At 41.8% G+C, this 18,846-nt stretch overlaps 1 protein-coding gene across 2 annotated transcripts; it reads left to right on the top strand.

The window, feature by feature from the left end:
- Positions 1 to 1,361: 1,361 nt before the first annotated feature.
- Positions 1,362 to 15,035, top strand: LOC111953730 (ADP-ribosyl cyclase/cyclic ADP-ribose hydrolase 1). 2 transcript variants are annotated; one of them, XM_023973188.2, is made up of 10 exons: positions 1,362 to 1,384; positions 2,496 to 2,626; positions 2,733 to 2,856; positions 10,052 to 10,178; positions 10,407 to 10,545; positions 11,046 to 11,128; positions 11,307 to 11,380; positions 11,472 to 11,564; positions 11,875 to 11,961; positions 14,779 to 15,035. In XM_023973188.2, the coding sequence occupies exons 2-10, from the start codon at positions 2,572 to 2,574 to the stop codon at positions 14,873 to 14,875; spliced, it is 879 nt and encodes a 292-aa protein (XP_023828956.1). In that variant the 5' UTR covers positions 1,362 to 1,384; positions 2,496 to 2,571; the 3' UTR covers positions 14,876 to 15,035. The 2 variants fall into 2 exon arrangements, with proteins under 2 accessions (XP_023828956.1, XP_023828957.1); XM_023973189.2 differs by lacking the exon at positions 1,362 to 1,384 and having other exon boundaries at positions 2,159 to 2,626.
- Positions 15,036 to 18,846: the final 3,811 nt, after the last annotated feature.

Raw genomic sequence — 18,846 nt, 5'->3', positions numbered from 1 at the left:
GCATCACTGTGCGTGCAGATGCACTCACACCTGGCTGCTGCCATTCCTGAGCAAGCTCTGTACTGGTGGTGCCCCGATCCCGCAGCTGAATCAACCTTAGGAGACGGTCCTGGCACTTGCTGGACTTTCTTGGGCGCCCTGAAGCCTTCTTCACAACAATTGAACCGCTCTCCTTGAAGTTCTTGATGATCCGATAAATGGTTGATTTAGGTGCAATCTTACTGGCAGCAATATCCTTGCCTGTGAAGCCCTTTTTGTGCAAAGCAATGATGACGGCACGTGTTTCCTTGCAGGTAACCATGTTTGACAGAGGAAGAACAATGATTCCAAGCACCACCCTCCTTTTGAAGCTTCAAGTCTGTTATTCGAACTCAATCAGCATGACAGAGTTATCTCCAGCCTTGTCCTCGTCAACACTCACACATGTGTTAACGAGAGAATCACTGACATGATGTCAGCTGGTCCTTTTGTGGCAGGGCTCAAATGCAGTGGAAATGTTTTTGGGGGATTCAGTTCATTTGCATGGCAAAGAGGGATTTTGCAATTAATTGCAATTCATCTGATCACTCTTCATAACATTCTGGAGTGTATGCAAATTGCCATCATACAAACTGAGGCAGCAGACTTTGTGAAAATTAATATTTGTGTCATTCTCAAAACTTTTGGCCACGACTGTATGATTGAAACAGAGTGCAAGGCTGAGATGGGGCTTGAAACCATAACTCGCATACAAACAAGACAATTAACACCATCTACTGGCCACTAAGTGATACTGCACACACCGTATGTTGATTGGCAATCCACCCCTTTTCCAGCCTTAAAGTAAATATAAGTAAATTCAAAAGCTTTATCTTTATGTATTCATATGATATATGTGTGCTCGCCCCTGTCCCTGCATATGGTAAGTGTCCTTCCCCAGAGTCCTTTTCCTCCCCTCCGTGTGGAGACGGTTGTAATGAGAGTCATGCGGGCTGTCTGTCTGTGGCAGGAAAAGGCCTAATTTATTCCTTCAGTCCAGCTCTATGGGTTGGGAAAGGGCTGTGTCTGTCTTGGGAGCCCAGCCCCTCAGGTTTCTTAGTGGCCAAGGGAGGAGGGTAATGTCCACTGCACAACCCCAGGACACTGCTACTGTGCAGGGGGGGAAATGAACACCACTCCTATGGACATCCAGATGTTGTGGAGCTAACTGTCCATCAACTCATCGATGTTTGTGTCCCTTCTTATGCAGTGGTAAGCACTTCTTGGTCTTTGTCTGGTTTGTATGTATTCGTTTTTTGACTGAGTGTTTCTATTGAATATGTTTGACATGATTACTGATTTATTACCATCTTATTGTTTCCTGTTGATTTATTCTAATCGTAGGTAAGGTATTGGTGTTGAGTTGGTGAGTTTTAACTGTACTTTACTTCATGAGTGATAAGAAAATGGATGATTGGCTTTTAACAAAAAAATGTGTCATTCATCAGTAATGTCTGCCTTAATTTGAGTGTGTGTGCTTGATGGACTGTTGACCCTTACATCTACTGTAAACAGCTGAAAGATAACCACCTTTATGACAGGACACAAAGACAGTGGGAAGAGACAGCCACATTCCCTTAGCTGATTAGATTTAACAGGCAACAAACCCAGTGTGTGTTCTCTTGAGAGTAGTGAGAGACGCAAGGAGCTCTGCCAGCCACTGGTTACTCTACTAACCCAACTCATAAACCCTATCTCTAACTAAAGTCATACCCTCCGACTCACCAACTCCTCACTATTACACACACTGACCAGAATCTTACACTCCCTACCAAAAATGTTAACCTGACACTATGTATGGCCTGTTTGTATGTCTTTCTGCAAACTTCTAGTGGTTGACCTCTCCCCCATTGCACAAATGTGCCTCCTAGTAGTATAGCGTGAAATTATAATTGGAGTCACATTTGGGATAACACATGGGTCATCTCTTCTTTTACCTCACACTTGAGGTCACCAAGCATGCAAACACACACACACACACACACACACACACACACACACACACACACACACACACACACACACACACACACACACACACAGAGAGAGAGCATGAAATTATAATAAGAGTCTCCCCCCTCTTGTACACTGCTGCTATTCGCTGTTTGTTAGTTACCTATGCATAGTCACTTCGCCCCCACCTACATGTACAGATTACCTCAACTAGCCTGTACCCACGCACACTGACTCGGTACCGGTGCCCCCTGTATATAGCCTCGTTATTCTTATTGTGTTACGTTTTATTATTACTTTTTATTTTAGACTACTTGGCAAATATTTTCTTCTTCTTGAACTGCACTGTCTACACTTGTTGTATTCGGGGCATGTGTCAAATAAAGTTTGATTTGATTTGGTGATAACACTGAGTTGGTCTCTCCATTGAGTTCACACTCTTGATGTCAATTGATGTCACCAAGCACGTGCACACACATACACACACTTCGTTACTCACTCACTCTTTCTTTCTCTATTGACAGTGACAGGGCCTAACTCTGAAAGTAAGAGGGGTCTGGGGCGTACCTTGGAGAGCTCCATCCATGAGCTCTGAACACCATGACCTTTCAGAAGTCTTCGTCGACCTCTAGCATATTCCACATGCTCATATTATGTGAGTTATTTTCTATAGTCCCTCCATAACCTGAGTGAAAGAACACCTTTATAGACATTGATGAATACATTCAGAGGTATTGTACTTGTGTTATTTCTTTCATCAGGGTTTGTCATTGTCCTGTTCTGCACTGATGGTTTGAGAGCTGAGATGGGGACGACACCTAACCTGAAACACATTGTGATTGGTCGATGTTACAGCTACATAACACTAGTTTGCCCTAATTCCAGGTAAAGTGTGGCTAAGACATGAAAAAGTAGGCAGTTTGACCGACTTAGTGTCTTGACAAATCAAATGCATTTCTAACATAGAATCCCTTATGGAAAACCACATGATTTCACATGTGGAAAATAACATGATTTCACATGTGAAAAAGTGTTTGTGGAACATAGTAGCCACAAAATAGCCACCTTTTATAATAAAGTATTGCAGGCTAACAATAAAATACAATTGCTTACAGTTGCCAAAGAAAAATCTAATCAAATGTATTTTTATAGCCCTTCTTACATCAGCTGATATCTCAAAGTGCTGTACAGAAACCCAGCCTAAAACCCCAAACAGCAAGCAATGCAGGTGTAGAAGGCCACGGTGGCTAGGAAAAACTCCCAGAAAGGCCAAACCTAGGAAGAAACCTAGAGAGGAACCAGGCTATGAGGGGTGGCCAGTCCTCTTCTGGCTGTGCCGGGTAGAGATTATAACAGAACATGGCCAAGATGTTCAAATGTTCATAAATGACCAGCATGGTCAAATAATAATAATCACAGTAGTTGTCGAGGGGCAACAATTCATAATCTCAAGAGTAAATGTCAGTTGGCTTTTCATAGCCGATCATTAAGAGTATCTCTACCGCTCCTGTTTCTCTAGAGAGTTGAAAACAGCAGGTCTGGGACAGGTAGCACGTCCAGTGAACAGGTCAGGGTTCCATAGCCGCAGGCAGAACAGTTGAAACTGGAGCAGCAGCACGGCCAGGTGGACTGGGAAGAGCAAGGATTCATCATGCCAGGTAGTCCTGAGGCATGGTCCTAGGGCTCAGGTCCTCTGAGAGAGAGAGAGAGAAAAAAAGAAAGAGAGAAAACAATATGAAAGCACATTTACTTTACCGGTAGAAATACTGTTTTGTTGTTTTTGATATTTTCATCTTTATAAGTGAATTCATACATTCCCAGTCATTCATTCGTTTAGTTCGATATTTATGGACGCGACCCAACCATTCGTTTTTTATGTTCCATGGCAACGTTCTTATCCCTTGTTAGCCAGCTAGCTACGGCTAACACAGTCACAACCTTTGCAGGTAGAGTAACAGCAAAGTAGCTGTTTTCTGTTGACATTCATTTGGATACATCCATAACAATGAGCTGATAATGGCTGATTTTGCCTAGCATAGGTAGAAAAGTTTTCCTTCTCGTCAGGACACTCAACACTTCATAATGAGGAGATCGCATTGTATATCCAACACTAGGCTCGAAATTTTAACAATTGTTTGTTGCTAGCAAACCTGTCTATATGACAACCAAATTAAAAAATATCAGTTGCTGAAAACAGCTGGTCAAACTAGAAACATGGAAGTATTTGACAGCATAGCGCCACTTGTGTCATGACTGCAACAGTAGGGACCAGATACATTCTTGTTCATCACTCACCACGTTAAGTCGTCAGACGCTCCCCAAAAAATACGTCTCTGCAAAAACAAATCAATGAAAGTCTGCTAGCAAAGTTTGTTCCTCGTAGGACCTGCATTTACAATGTATCTAATTCCGTTTTGTGTGGTTGTTGGTTTAGCATTCTGTAACTTTGTAGCAAGTACGGTTTGCATATGTAGGCGCTTATTGCGTAATGATTGCAAGGTGTCCCGATATCTTTTCGAACTGTCCAGTTATCTGGTTTTAATGTCCATTCTAGAATGCCCTTTTAACCAATCAGAAGCGAGTATTCAATAATGCTGTGGTATGTTTAATTATAAACGGGGTGGTTCGAGCCCTGAATGCTGATTGGGTGACAGCCATGGCATATCAGACCGTATACCATGGGTATGACAAAACATTTATTTTTACTGCTCTATTTACATTGGTAAACATTTTATAATAGCAATATGGTACCTTTGGGGTTTGTGGTTATTGCCAATATACCATGGCTAAGGGCTGTATCCAGGCACTCCGCATTGCGTCGTGCATAAGAACAGCCCTTAGCCATGGTATATTGGCCATATACCACACCGCCTTGTGCCTAATGGCTTAATTATAAACTGGGGGTGTTCGAGCTCTGAATGTTGATTGTCTGACACCATAGTATATCAGACCGAATACCACTTGTATTAAAAACATGTATTTTTACTGCTCTAATTACGTGGTAACCAGTTTATAATAGCAATAAAGCACCTTGGGGTGTTGTGATATATGGCCAATATCCCACAGCTAAGGGCTGTGTCCAGGCACTTCCTCTGTGTGTGTGTGTGTGTGTGTGTGTGTGTGTGTGTGTGTGTGTGTGTGTGTGTGTGTGTGTGTGTGTGTGTGTGTGTGTGTGTTTGTTTGTTTGCCTGTGTCATGAACGCTGAGTGCAAACTGCTTCAGTGTGCTCACACTTGATTTATTCATTCAATTACCCTTCATCTTCATTGGAATGATCACAGCGGTGCAATGCAAGTGCTCATAAAACATAAAAGTTTCACTGTACCTCCATTACTGAATAAGAAATGGGGTTGACAGTCACAGTCACAGTCAATCAAATCAAATCAAATCAAGTTTATTTTATATAGCCCTTGGTACATCAGCTAATATCTCGAAGTGCTGTACAGAAACCCGGCCTAAAAGTCAATACATCCTTCGCGTGTGGGTTTTCGTCAACCTCTAGCAATGAGCCTTTAAAGTACTTCCTGTTTCGGTACGGAGTTATGGTGGTTAATTTTTACTCTTATGACTCTATCAAAGCAGGCAAAGTTCGAAGCAAGTCTGAAAACATGGTTACAGTAGCTAAAAAAATTGCGCAATACGTACAAATGTACAATGAATGACAATAACCTCGTGAAACCAGACGTCAATTTGTTAAAAGGACATGTCATCTCGCCACCTTCCACTTCAATGTAATTATACCGCAAATCAATCACATCAGTGGCCATGCAAAACAAACACAAAGCACCTACCATTTCACGAATGCATATATACAGTTGAAGTCGGAAGTTTACATACACCTTAGCCAAATGCATGTAAACTCAGGGTTTCACAATTCTTGACATTTAATCCGGGTAAAAATTCCCTGTCTTAGGTCAATTAGAATCATCACTTTTTATTTTAAGAATGTGAAATGTCAGAATAATAGCAGGGAGAAATATTTATTTAAGCTTTTATTTCTTTCATCACATTCCCAGTGGGTCAGAAGTTTACATACCCTCAATTAGTATTTGGTAGCATTGCCTTTAAATTGTTTAAATTCACGCAACAATAAGTTGGGTGAATTTTAGCCCATTCCTCCTAACAGAGCTGGTGTAACTGAGTCAGATTTGTAGGCCTTCTTGCTTGCACACGCTTTTTCAGTTCTGCCCACAAATCTTCTATGGGATTGAGGTCAGGGCTTTGTGATGGCCACTCCAATACCTTGACTTTGTTGTCCTTAAGCCATTTTGCCACAACTGTGGAAGTATGCTTGGGGTCATTGTCCATTTGGAAGACCCATTTGCGACCAAGCTTTAACTTCCTGACTGATGTCTTGAGATGTTGCTTCAATATATCCACATAATTATCCTGCCTCATGATGCCATCTATTTTGTGAAGTGCACCAGTCCCTCCTGCAGCAAAGCACCCCCACAACATGATGCTGACAACCCCGTGCTTCCCAGTTGGGATGGTGTTCTTCGGCTTGCAAGCCTCGCCCTTTTTCCTCCAAACATAACGATGGTCATTAGGGCCAAACAGTTATATTTTTGTTTCATCAGACCAGAGGACATTTCTTCAAAAAGTACCACCTTTGTCCCGATGTGCAGTTGCAAACCGTAGTTTGGCTTTTTATGGCGGTTTTAGAGAAGTGGCTTCTTCCTTGCTAAGTGGCCTTTCAGGTTATGTCAATATATGACTAGTTTTACTGTGGATATTGTCACGCCCTGACCTTAGAGAGCCTTTTTTATTCTCTATTTGGTTAGATCAGAGTGTGACTTGGGTGGGCAAATCTATGTTTCTATTTCTTTGTTGGCCTAGTATGGTTCCCAATCAGAGGCAGCTGTTTATCATTGTCTCTGATTGGGGATCATACTTAGGCAGCCCTTTTTCCCCCTTCAGTTGTGGGATCTTGATTTTGTTAGTTGCTGTATAGCCTGCAGAACTTTACGTTCGTTTTTGTATTTTGTTGTTTTTTTGGTGTTCATTTTAAATAAAAGTAAGATGTTCGCCTACCACGCTGCACCTTGGTCTCATTCCAACGACGAGCGTAACAGATATAGATACTTTTGTACCTGTTTCCTCCAGCATCCTCACAAGTTCCTTTGCTGTTGTTCTGGGATTGATTTGCACTTTTTGCACCAAAGTACGTTCATCTCTAGGAGACAGAACGTGTCTCCTTCCTGAGCGGTATGACAGCTGCGTGGTCCCATGGTGTTTATACTTGCGTACTTTTGTTTGTACAGATGAACGTGGTACCTTCAGGCGTTTGAAAGTTGCTCCCAAGGATGAACCAGACTTGTGGAGGTCTACAAAAAAAATTCTGATTTCTTTTGATTTCTTTTGATTTTCCCATGATGTCAAGCAAAGAGGCACTGAGTTTGAAGGTAGGCCTTGAAATACATCCAAAGGTACACCTCCAATTGACTCAAATGATGTCAATTAGCAAACACTGTCATGAAGTATTATGACCATCCTGTGTCGTTTTACTTGGACAAAAAAAATACACTTTTTGATTCTGTCAAGAAGAATTATGACCACCATAATCATATCAGCCAGATAGGCCTATCACGAGCATGGCCATATGTCAGTCATCACTCAAAAAGATAGTGTCTTGTCCTGCTCCTGAAATTTGCTCCTGCATTCATCCCAGTCATCAGCATCAGAGCATTGGGGTACAGTAGGTACATGTCTGACATCAATGTGTGCACAATTACAATAATTGAATATGGTACATATCAGAAAATGTTATATAACATACACATGAAGTTTTCAAGTAGGCTATGGTGTAATCTACAATGCTTCGCCTTGTGTGGTAGGTTTTGTGGGATTTGACACTCTTATGTAGGTGTCATAACCAGCCATAAAATAATGCAATATATGTCACAACAGTATTATGACAGGTTATGACAAGTTATGTCAGCTGTTAAGACATATTATGACATGGTTATGACCGTGTCATAATGTTTTATGATGCTTGCTGTTAAGAAAGTAGAAGTGGAAAACTATTGCGAGTACTGCTCCAGATCACTTGATATCTACCTCAAGGGGGAGAGAGTGAGGAGAGCGGAAAAGAAAAAAGGGGAGAGGGAGAGAGAGAGACCCAACTTAACCCAAACTAAACTCTATAAGGGGAAAGGGGGATACCTAGTCAGTTGTACAAATGAAATGTGTCTGAATCAGAGAGGTGTGGGGGGCTGCCCTATAGTACAGCAGAGCTCGTGTCCGACTACATGTTTTTTGCATCCGCATGTTGTCCATTTATTTCACATGAGATCATGTTGTCACATGTTATCACATTAACTTCACATAAAATCACATGAGATCACGTGATTACGTGAAATTCATGTGGTTTTTTCGTAAGGGATCTTATTTCATTATATGCAACATGTTCTCAACATGACATATTTTTTTTAATGTTATCTATGATTAGATATACATTACCAGTCAAAAATTTGGACACACCTACTCATTCAAGGATTTTCTTCATTTGTACTATTTTCTACATTGTAGAATAATATTTAAGACATCAAAACTATAAAATAACACATATGGAATCATGTAGTAACCAAAAAAGTGAAACAAATCAATTTTAGATTCTTCAAAGTAGCCACCCTTTGCCTTGATGACAGCTTTGCACACTCTTGGAATTATCTCAACCAGCTTCACCTGGAATGCTTTTCCAATAGTCTTGAAGGAGTTCCCACATATGCTGAGCACTTGTTAGCTGCTTTTCCTTCACTCTGCGGTCCAACTCATCCCAAACCTCAATTGGGTTGAGGTCAGGTGATTGTGGAGGCCAGGTCATCTTATGCAGCACTCCATCACTCTCCTTCTTGGTCAATTTGCCCTTACACAGCCTGGAGGTATGTTGGGTCATTGTCCTGTTGAAAAACAAATGATAGTCTCACTAAGCGCCAACCAGATTGGATGGAATATCACTGCAGAACGCTGCAGAATGCTGTAGCCATGCTGGTTAAGTGTGCTTGAATTCTAAATATATCACCGACAGTGTCACCAGCAAAGCACCCCCACACCATCACACTTCCTATACCATGCTTCACGGTGGCAACCTCACATGCAGAGATCATCCGTTCACCTACTCCGTGTCTCAGAAAGACAAAGCAGTTGGAACCAAAAATCTCAAATTTGTACTCATCAGACCAAAGGACAGATTTCCACTGGTCTAATGTCCATTGCTCGTGTTTCTTGGCCCAAGCAAGTCTCTTCTTATTATTGGTGTCCTTTAGCAGTGGTTTCTTTGCAGCAATTCGACCATGAGGGCCTGATTCATGCAGTCTCCTCTGAACAGTTGATGTTGAGAGGTGTCTGTTACTTGAACTCTGTGAAGCATTTATTTGGGCTGCAATCTAAGGTGCAGTTAACTCAAATGAACTTATCCTCTGCAGCAGAGGTAACTCTGGGTCTTCCTTTCTTGTGGCAGTCCTCATGCGAGTCAGTTTCATCATTGCACTTGATGTTTTTTGCGACTGCACTTGAAACTTTAAAGTTCCTGGAATTTTCTGGCTTGACTGACCTTCATGTCTTAAAGTAATGATTGGCTGTCATTTCTCATTGATTATTTGAGCTGTTCTTGCCATAATAGGAACTTGGTCTTTTACCAAATAGGGCTATATTCTGTATACCAACCCTACCATGTCACAACACAACTGATTGGCTCAAAAGCATTAAAAAGGAAATCAATTCCACAAATTAACTTTTAACAAGGCAGATCTGTTAATTGAAATGCATTCCAGGTGACTACCTCATGAAGCTGGTTGAGATAATTCCAAGAGTGTGCAAAGCTGTCATCAAGGCAAAGGGTGGCTACTTTGAAGAATCTAAAATTGATTTGTTTAACACTTTTTTGGTTACTACATGATTCCATATGTGTTATTTCATAGTACATGATTCCATATGTGTTATTTCATAGTTTTGATGTCTTCACTATTATTCTACAATGTAGAAAATAGTAAAAAATAAAGGAAAACCCTGGAATGAGTAGGTGTGTCCAAACTTTTGACTGGTACTGTAGGTAAAAGTGCTGTGTGTGTTACTGTAGCTATGACTGTGAGGAGATCTGGAGGGAGTTTGAGGAGGCTGTAATGAGGAAGTCTCGCTGTAATGTGAAGATTAAGGACTACAAAAGGATGTTCCATGCCACACCACAGACTCTGACATGTGGTAAGGTGAGTATCACCATGGCAGCGCTGGATTCTTATCCGAGACAGGTAGGACCTGATCCTAGATCAGCATTCCTACCCTGTGACACTTTATGAATACGGGCCCTGAATCCTCTGAGGATGTAACTGACTGTGTTGTGTTTTTGAGTATCTTTGATTTATTGAGTATCTACTGTATGATTCCTCTGATATCTAGTATCTGGTTTGTGCTTGTTGCCCTTGTGGTTTTTGTAGTTGCTGTTCTGGAGTAAGACCAGGGAGCTGATGCACAGCTATGCAGCTGTAACACGTCGTTTCTGGACCCTGGAGGACACGCTGGTGGGATACATGTTCAATGACCTCATCTGGTGCGGACAGGAAGAGAAAGACAGAGGTAGGATTCATCATGGTCTGAGAGAGAGAGAGAGAGAGTTATGATTCTTTTCTTCACATTGTTCCCAAAAGAACTGAAGGAACAGTTGTTCCAGTGGGTGCCAAGTCATCACTCCGAAGCCCCTGATGAGGAGAGAGGTCACAATATGACAGGCTGGGGCTCTGTGGTTGACCACAGATGTAATGTTTGGATCAGTGCTTACAGGAAGTTGAGACAGAATGGGGGATATCGCACACATGGGGTGTTGTGTAGTGCAGCTGTATCAGAACACCATGTGTTACACCCCCATCTCTGTGGTAAACTCTTCCAATTTTGCACCGGAGAGATCCCCCTCCTGCTCTGCACACGAATCAAACAAGGAGAATTACTTTCCTTTTCCTTAGAAGGATAACGTACTCTTCACAGCAGATATCATTGACTTTGTCTATGGGGTGGTTTTTCTATGTAAAAAATGGCTGTCTCTTTCTTATGAAGCTCCTTCATGTGTTTCTCTTTGTTAGGCTTTGATTTCAACTCTTGCCCAGACTGGTCAACGTGTGTAAACCATCCTGTCTATTCCTTGTGGAGACAAGCCTCACAAAACGTAAGCTCACTCACAAAATGGTAGCCTAAATTACATGAATGCCACTAATCTCATGGCAATATTTTTGTGGTAGGGATATGCCTTGTGATTTTGAGATACTGGGTGACGGCATGACATGTCTACTGTATATTGTGGACTATGTCTGGCTATGATTGCCTCATCTCTGTATGTTTGCCAGTTTGCTGCAGCGGCATGTGGCAACATCACAGTGCTGCTCAATGGATCCATAGAGAATGCTTTCAACAGGAAAAGGTAAGGCGAAGACGTGACAGCCACTGACAGTACATAGTGGTCTAACAGTGGTAGTGATTGTTTCACTCTGGTCCTTTTCATCTTGTTGTAGCATGTTTGGGGGTGTGGAGCTGGACAGCCTGAACCCCAGAATGGTGGATCATGTCAACATCAAGGTGGTGGCCAACCTGGAGGGACCCTTCATGTGAGAATGACTAGGAATGCGTCCCAAATGACACTCTATTCCCTACATAGAGCCCGTTGGGCCCTGGTCAAAAGTAATGCACCACATTGGGAATAGGGTGCCATTTGGAACGAACCCTAGATAAACACCCAAGTTACGAACTGGGCATATCTTTCAATATCAACACAAAATAAGTTTATCTATGCAAATGTCATGCAAATTATGTTATTGTCAAGTTGCATCGGATACAAATGGTTTGTCTACAATACAACAACCTTTAGAAATATTATATGTTATGTACTTTATGTATCCTCGTTCTCTCCTCCTTTAGAGAATCCTGCACTCAGGGTTCCATTGTGGATTTGATCAATGTCCTACAGACCAGAGGGTTCCGCTGGACCTGCACAGACAGTGACCTGTAAGTCACATCACCTTTTCATCACTTCCTACTTCACTAAAACACAATTTGTTTTGAACATTTCGGTAACTTTCTAGTTTTCCAGAAATCCTGAGTATTCCTGCTTATTAGGTATGCTTGCTGAAAGCAAAGCAAACTTTAGAAACTGTTCGTACTTATTATTATTATTTGCCATCTGCTGGAACCTCTAGCGCCAAAACCGTAAAAGCTACCAACACCAAAGCAATTTTAAAACGTTCAGACTACCACTGATTGTCATGTGTGCTCCCTGTCCGGCCTCTAGGTCACCAGGCTGCTCATTATGGCCACATCTGTCACCATCGTTACGCGCATCAGCACATAATGACACTCACCTGGACTCCGTCACCTCCTTGATTACCTGCCCTATATATGTCACTCCTTTTGGTTCCTTCCCCAGGTGTCATTGTTTCTGTTTCAGTTTCATGTCTGTGCGTTGTTCATGTTTCTTGTTTTGTATTATGTTATTCACTCCCTGAACTTGCTTTCCGACTCCCAGCGCACACGTTACAGAATGACGCCTCACCAAAGGGAAGCATCAGAGTTTTTTTGGTTTTTGTGTTGGAGGTGATGTCTGGTCCGGGAGTCAGAACCGGAGCTACCTGGGAGGCCTAAGCCGGTTTGTAGGATTCCCATACCTCGGCGGGTTCGACGGGTTCCCCTGCCTTTGCTGGCTCGAAGGGGTTTCCATACCTCGGCGGGTTCGACGGGTTCCCCTGCCTTTGCTGGCTCGACGGGTTTCCATACCTCGGCGGGTTCGACGGGTTCCCCTGCCTTTGCTGGCTCGACGGGTTTCCATACCTCGGCGGGTTCGACGGGTTCTCCTGCCTTTGATGGCTCGACGGGTTTCCATACCTCAGCGGGATAGACAGGCTGTGATGCGTCAGCGGGTTCGGATAGACTCCTATGCTTCAGCGTGCTCGATAGGCTCCCATGCCTCAGCTAGGTGAACAGGTTCCCGTGCCTCGACCAAGGCAACCAGGGAGGTCTCAGCCGGCTCATCAGGCTCTCACGCCTCAGCCGGATCGTCAGGTTTCTTGCACCTTAGCAGAGGTGAGCGGTCCGCTCCTGATCCCCGGGATCGTCATTTTGGTCGGTGTCCTGCGGCTGGAGCCACGTGTCGGGGAGGGGATACTGTCACGTGTGCTCCCTCTCTGTTTCAGTTTGATGTCTGTGCGTTGTTCGTGTTTCTTGTTTTGTATTATGTTTCGTTCATTTATGAAATTATTCACTCCCTGAACTTGCTTCCCGACTCCCAGCGCACACGTTACCATGAGACTTTTGCTTGAAAAAAAATTGGGGGATACTACTGATTATTTTTGACACTACAACCATATTTGCATAAATCTCAATGCATTTCAATTGGCATAGGTTAACATGGTAAAAGTTTGGACTGTAACTAGTCTTCAACCTTTAAAGCTAGAAACGCCATTTGGATGTTCCACTGTTCTTGAACTGTTAAAGCTACAAAGACCAAACCAACTTTGACATGTTACAGACTGACTCAACTTGTAAAATTAAATAAAATATCCCAGAAATGTTCCACACACACAAAAATCTGGTTTCTCAAAAGTGTTGTGCACAAATATGTTTACAACTCTGTGAGCATTTCTCCTATGCCAAGATAATCCATCCACCTGACAGGTGTGGCATATCAAGAAGCTGATTAAACAGCATGATCATTACACAGCTCCACCTTGTGCTGGGGACAATAAAAGACCACTCAAAAATGTATACTTTTGTCACACAATACAAGATGTCTCAAGTTTTGAGGGAGCCTGCAGGAATATCCACCACATCTGTTGCCAGATAATTCAATGTTAATTTCTCTACCATAAGACGCCTCCAACATAATTTTTGATAATTTAGCAGTACATCCAACCGGTTTCACAATCACAGACCACGTGTAACCACACCTGGCTCCTCAGTGGGTGGGCTCCCAAGTGGGTGGGCCTATGCCCAGTCATGTCAAATCCATAGATTAGGGCCTACCTAATGAATTTGTTTCAATTTACTTTCAACTGTAACTCAGTAAAAAAATAAAAATTGTTGGATGTTGCGTTTATCTTTTTGTTCATTGTAGATTGCGTGTCAAAAGATTGTTGATGCTATTTGTACTTTTTGGACTATAACCGTTTTAAATTAGGATAAAAGCTCCATAGACTTCAAAGGCAAAACAAATATTTGCCGCTGCCTTGATCCGTTCCAGCTACAAACACCGCCCCAATGTTGTGCAGACTGACTCAACTTAGATTGTCTCAACACCGCTTTTTGGAAGCCTTCATACTTCATAATCTATAAAGTTTGTTGTATCCCCATTCATTTCAATGGCGGTATGGAGGCTTCAACATTCCAAACTGAAGTCTCTGCCACAGAACTATCATAATGTTCAAACTAAAACATTTTGAGAGCTTAAAAAAACATGATATGGCTTAAGATGCTATAGTACTCCCGCTAGCCTACTATACTAACCCACTATAACCCACTTCAATAACTACACCTACAAACCACCCCAAAATAACTCACTTTAAGTAACCCATTGTTTATGACAACCCTATTACTACTATTACTACTACTACCATTACTGCAGTCACTGACACTACTATTTCACAAGCATGAACACTTTAAGATTAGCAAGCAGACACATTTTCCTTGGGAAATGTCTTTTTCTAGTTCAATCCTGATTCTGGGAAACATCCAACCAGGATTTCTGGAAAACTTGGGAATTTTGGGAAAGTGAACAGAACCCTGAACACGGTAGTGCACATTGTTATTTTGAATCTTCATGTCTCCTCGCAGAACTCTGATGATCCTCCAGTGCATCCAGAACCCTCAACAGTTCTCCTGCCTGCCCTGTGCTAACAGTCTACTGCACAGACAGAGGCTACATCTATAGATAGGTTACATCCACCCTAAAAATATTACCCCCATAGTAGGCTATGTGTCACTTTTCAATGCATTATACTCTATCCAAGTTGTCTTTAGATATACACACATTTTGCTGTTTGTTTACTATGTTTGTTGATTTTAACTGAAATAAAGACAGATTAATTATATTTATGTGATAATGACATCGTCAAAACTCTGCTCTCTGATTGGTCCATTCATAATGGGATGGTCATAACCCTGCTCTGTGATTGGTCCTTTCATAATGACATCATTATAACCCTGCTCTGATTGGTCCTTTCATAATGACATCATCATAACCCTGCTCTCTGATTGGTCCCTAATCTTGTTTATTTATCAAACCCAGTTATTAGTCTATTATGTACTTTGACAATCATGTTCTATTTTACCATGTATTCCAAAACCAGCACCACTTGTTCACCTGTAAAACGGTGTACACCCAGCTCAGAGCAGACTTGGGTTTTGTGCACACCAAACGATCACATTCACATTGATAAATACACATCTTTGCGTGAAAATGACCACAAGGCTATTTTACAGTCGGATTAGATTGTACGGTTGGTTGATAAACGAGGGACAGACAGAAAGATTTTCCGCCGAGTTGGGCCTCTCGCTTCCTCTTACTCTCTGGTTTAGGTCAACGCTGATTGGCTATTACACTTTTTTTTAATCAAGGAATGCCAAATGCTGCTGGCTTCCCTTGCATTCAATGATACAGGTGGCAACAATGTCATACTATTTTTGACAAGACAGCATCAGATAGATGGGCTACACATACAGAGAGGGGTGTTGTTTTTATGAAGCACAGAGACAAAAGATACATTTTATATAATTTATTTTTTAATTATTGAAACATTTTGGGGGGAAGCCTGGCTTCCCTTGGCATCCATGAATACACACCACTGGCTTAATATTAAAGATTCAGACTTTTCTCGTCAATACCTCTTCGAGGAACATGCCAGGATGATAGTAATATCATATTCTAAATCAGCTGACGATAGCGAACAAGTTACATCCCTTGTTTTTGCTGTTCAGTTTCGTAAAAAAATAAGGTCAGGGTACTTGGTGGAAGCCGGCTAGTGATGGCTATTTAACAGTGTGATGGCCTTGATATAGAAGCCAGCTTTGTTCTACCTGTACTGACCTCGCCTTCTGGATGATAACGGGGTGATCAGGCCATGGCTCGGGTGGTTGATGTCCTTGATGATCTTTTTGGCCTGAATAGTGCCAACTGTTATTGATTCAGGGGCCTCCTCTGTACAATCTACAGCAATTAGTTAGTATTTTATGATTTTGGTTATTTTCTATGAATGCAAATGGGCTTTAAATACAAAATACTTCCATAAAACTCCAATAGCTTCCACCCCATATTACTTTAGTAAATACAACCAACTATTGGTTCAGGGACCTCTTCCCTTACCAACAATGCAGAGAGAAAGAAAATAGAGAAATAATAGAAAAGTAATACATGTAAAAATAAAAGTTATAATAAATACACAATGAGTAACGATAACTTGGCTATATACAAGTGCTACCAGTACCGAGTCGATGTGGAGGGGTACGAGGTAATTCATTGGCGGCTCCAATTATGTTGTCCCGAGTTGTAGCTGGTGACCCTGTCAACGCGCACCTCATGCGGCATGCTGCTGCTCCTGCTTTCTTCCCTTCTTCTCCCCCATTAACATACCCTGAAACCTGTGAGCTAACTTTTAGGCTAAGTAATCGAACAGTGGAGTCAATCTGAAAAAGGCATATAGAAAAAATATGTTTTTAGTAATGGAAAAAGTTTCTAGTGCGAAGTGTGGAGATGCGCCTCTTGCATGAGTACTATTTCTAAAAACGTAATAGTTCTATTCCGCCCAAGTTTGTGATTGGAAAGACACATTTGGCTGTATTACATACTTTTAAATGTTTTTCTAGTATATGCTTGTCACGACTTCTGCCGAAGTCGATGCCTCTCCTTGTTCGGGCGGTGCTCGGCGGGCGACGTCACCGGTCTTCTAGCCATCATTGATCCATTTTTCATTTTCCATTGGTTTTGTTTTGTCTTGTCTCCCTACACACCTGGTTCCAATCCCATTCATTACCTGTTGTGTATTTAACCCTCTGTTTCCCCTCATGTCCTTGTCAGAGATTGTTTGTTTTGCATGCTCGTGAAGTTTGTATTGGTGCGCGACGGGTCCTCGTACCCACTTTGCTTTTATTATGTACGATGGTTTTGGAGTTGTGTTTTTTAAGCTATTAAACTACTCCATTCATACCAAGTTTGATTCTCCTGCGCCTGACTTCCCTGCCACCTATACACATGACGTGACAATGCTACAGAATTAGAGACACATCTTTGGCGATTTAAGTTCAAATTTGTTTCCGACAATCCGACAATTATTATGTCTATAGAAAACACATTTGAAGGCCAACATTGTGGAAAAAGACATTGTGGAAAAAATCATCAATCATGTATCCTATATTCAACCTAATAACCTTAGAATACTTCAAGAACCACAATTTTGCATTTCAATTTCAGAAAATCTGCAACAGAAATTAGGCCACCCTTGTTATGTTATCATTGATATGGATTTGATAATATTCATTATTATACAGTGCCTTCAGAAAGTATCCAGACCCCTTGACTTTTTCCACATTTTGTTATGTTACAGCCTTATTCTAAAAAAATAAATAATAATTATCCTCAGCAATCTACCCACAATACCCCATTATGACGAAGCGGGAACAGGTTTTTCGACATTTTTACAAATTAATACAATTAAAAACAGAAATACCTTATTTACATAAGTATTCAGACCCTTTGCTATGAGACTCGAAATTGAGATCAGGTGCATCCTGTTTCCATTGATCATCCTTGAGATGTTTCTACAACTTGATTGGAGTCCACCTGTGGTAAATAAAAATTATTGGACATTATTTGGAAGGCACACACTTGTCTATACAAGGTCCTACAGTTGACAGTGCATGTCAGAGGAAAAACAAGTCATGAGGTCGAAGGAATTATCCGTAGAGCTCCGTGACAGGATTGTGTCGAGGCACAGATCTGGGGAAGGGTACCAAAAAATTTCTGCCGCATTGAAGGTTGCCAAGAACACAGTGGCCTCCATCATTCTTAAATGGAAGAAGTTTGGAACCACAATGACTCTTCCTAAAGCTTGCCGCTCGGCCAAACTGAGCAATCGGGGGAGAAGGGCCTTGGTCAGGCAGGTGACCAAGAACCCAATTGTCATTCTGACAGAGCTCTAGAGTTCCTCTGTGGAGATGGGAGAACCTTCCAGAAGAACAACCATCTCTGCAGCACTCCACCAATCAGGCCTTTATGGTAGAGTGGCCAGATGGAAGCCACTCCTCAGTATAAGGCACATGAAAGCCCCCTTCGAGTTTGCCGAATAGCACCTAAAGACTCTCAGACCATGAAAAACAAGATTATCTGGTCTGATGAAACCAAGATTGAACTCTTTGTCCTGAATGCCAAGCATCATGTCTGGAGGAATCCTGGAACCATCCCTACGGTAAAGCATGGTGGTGGCAGAATCATGCTGTGGGGATGTTTTTCAGCGGCAGGGATTGTGTTATTGTGTGTAGATTGATGAGGGAAAAAATTATTTAATCAATTTTAGAATAAGGCTGTAACATAACAAAATGTGGAAAAAGTAAAGTGGTCTTAATACTATCCAAATGCACTGTAATTCTGTGGACCTAATTCAGATGATGCATGTCATAACAAAATGTCCAGTGCTTCAAGACTTCTCCTCAACCCTCTCTCGCTCTCTCCCCACCCGCAAAATTTCAGTTCTATCTGGCGCCATAGGCTACACTTGTCTGTCCAGTGTGCATGTGAACAAATATCTTGCCTACTCTATCTGCACTGATTGGTTAAGTAGCCTAATTTAATTAGCTAAAATGGAGAAAAAAAACTGTTGATTTGAAAGGTTAAAAAAGGAAAAGAAATGA

This window comes from Salvelinus sp. IW2-2015, linkage group LG27 (genome assembly GCF_002910315.2).
Source record: "Salvelinus sp. IW2-2015 linkage group LG27, ASM291031v2, whole genome shotgun sequence".
Taxonomy (NCBI): Eukaryota; Metazoa; Chordata; class Actinopteri; order Salmoniformes; family Salmonidae; genus Salvelinus; species Salvelinus sp. IW2-2015.
This window is presented reverse-complemented; position numbering and strand designations above follow the sequence as displayed.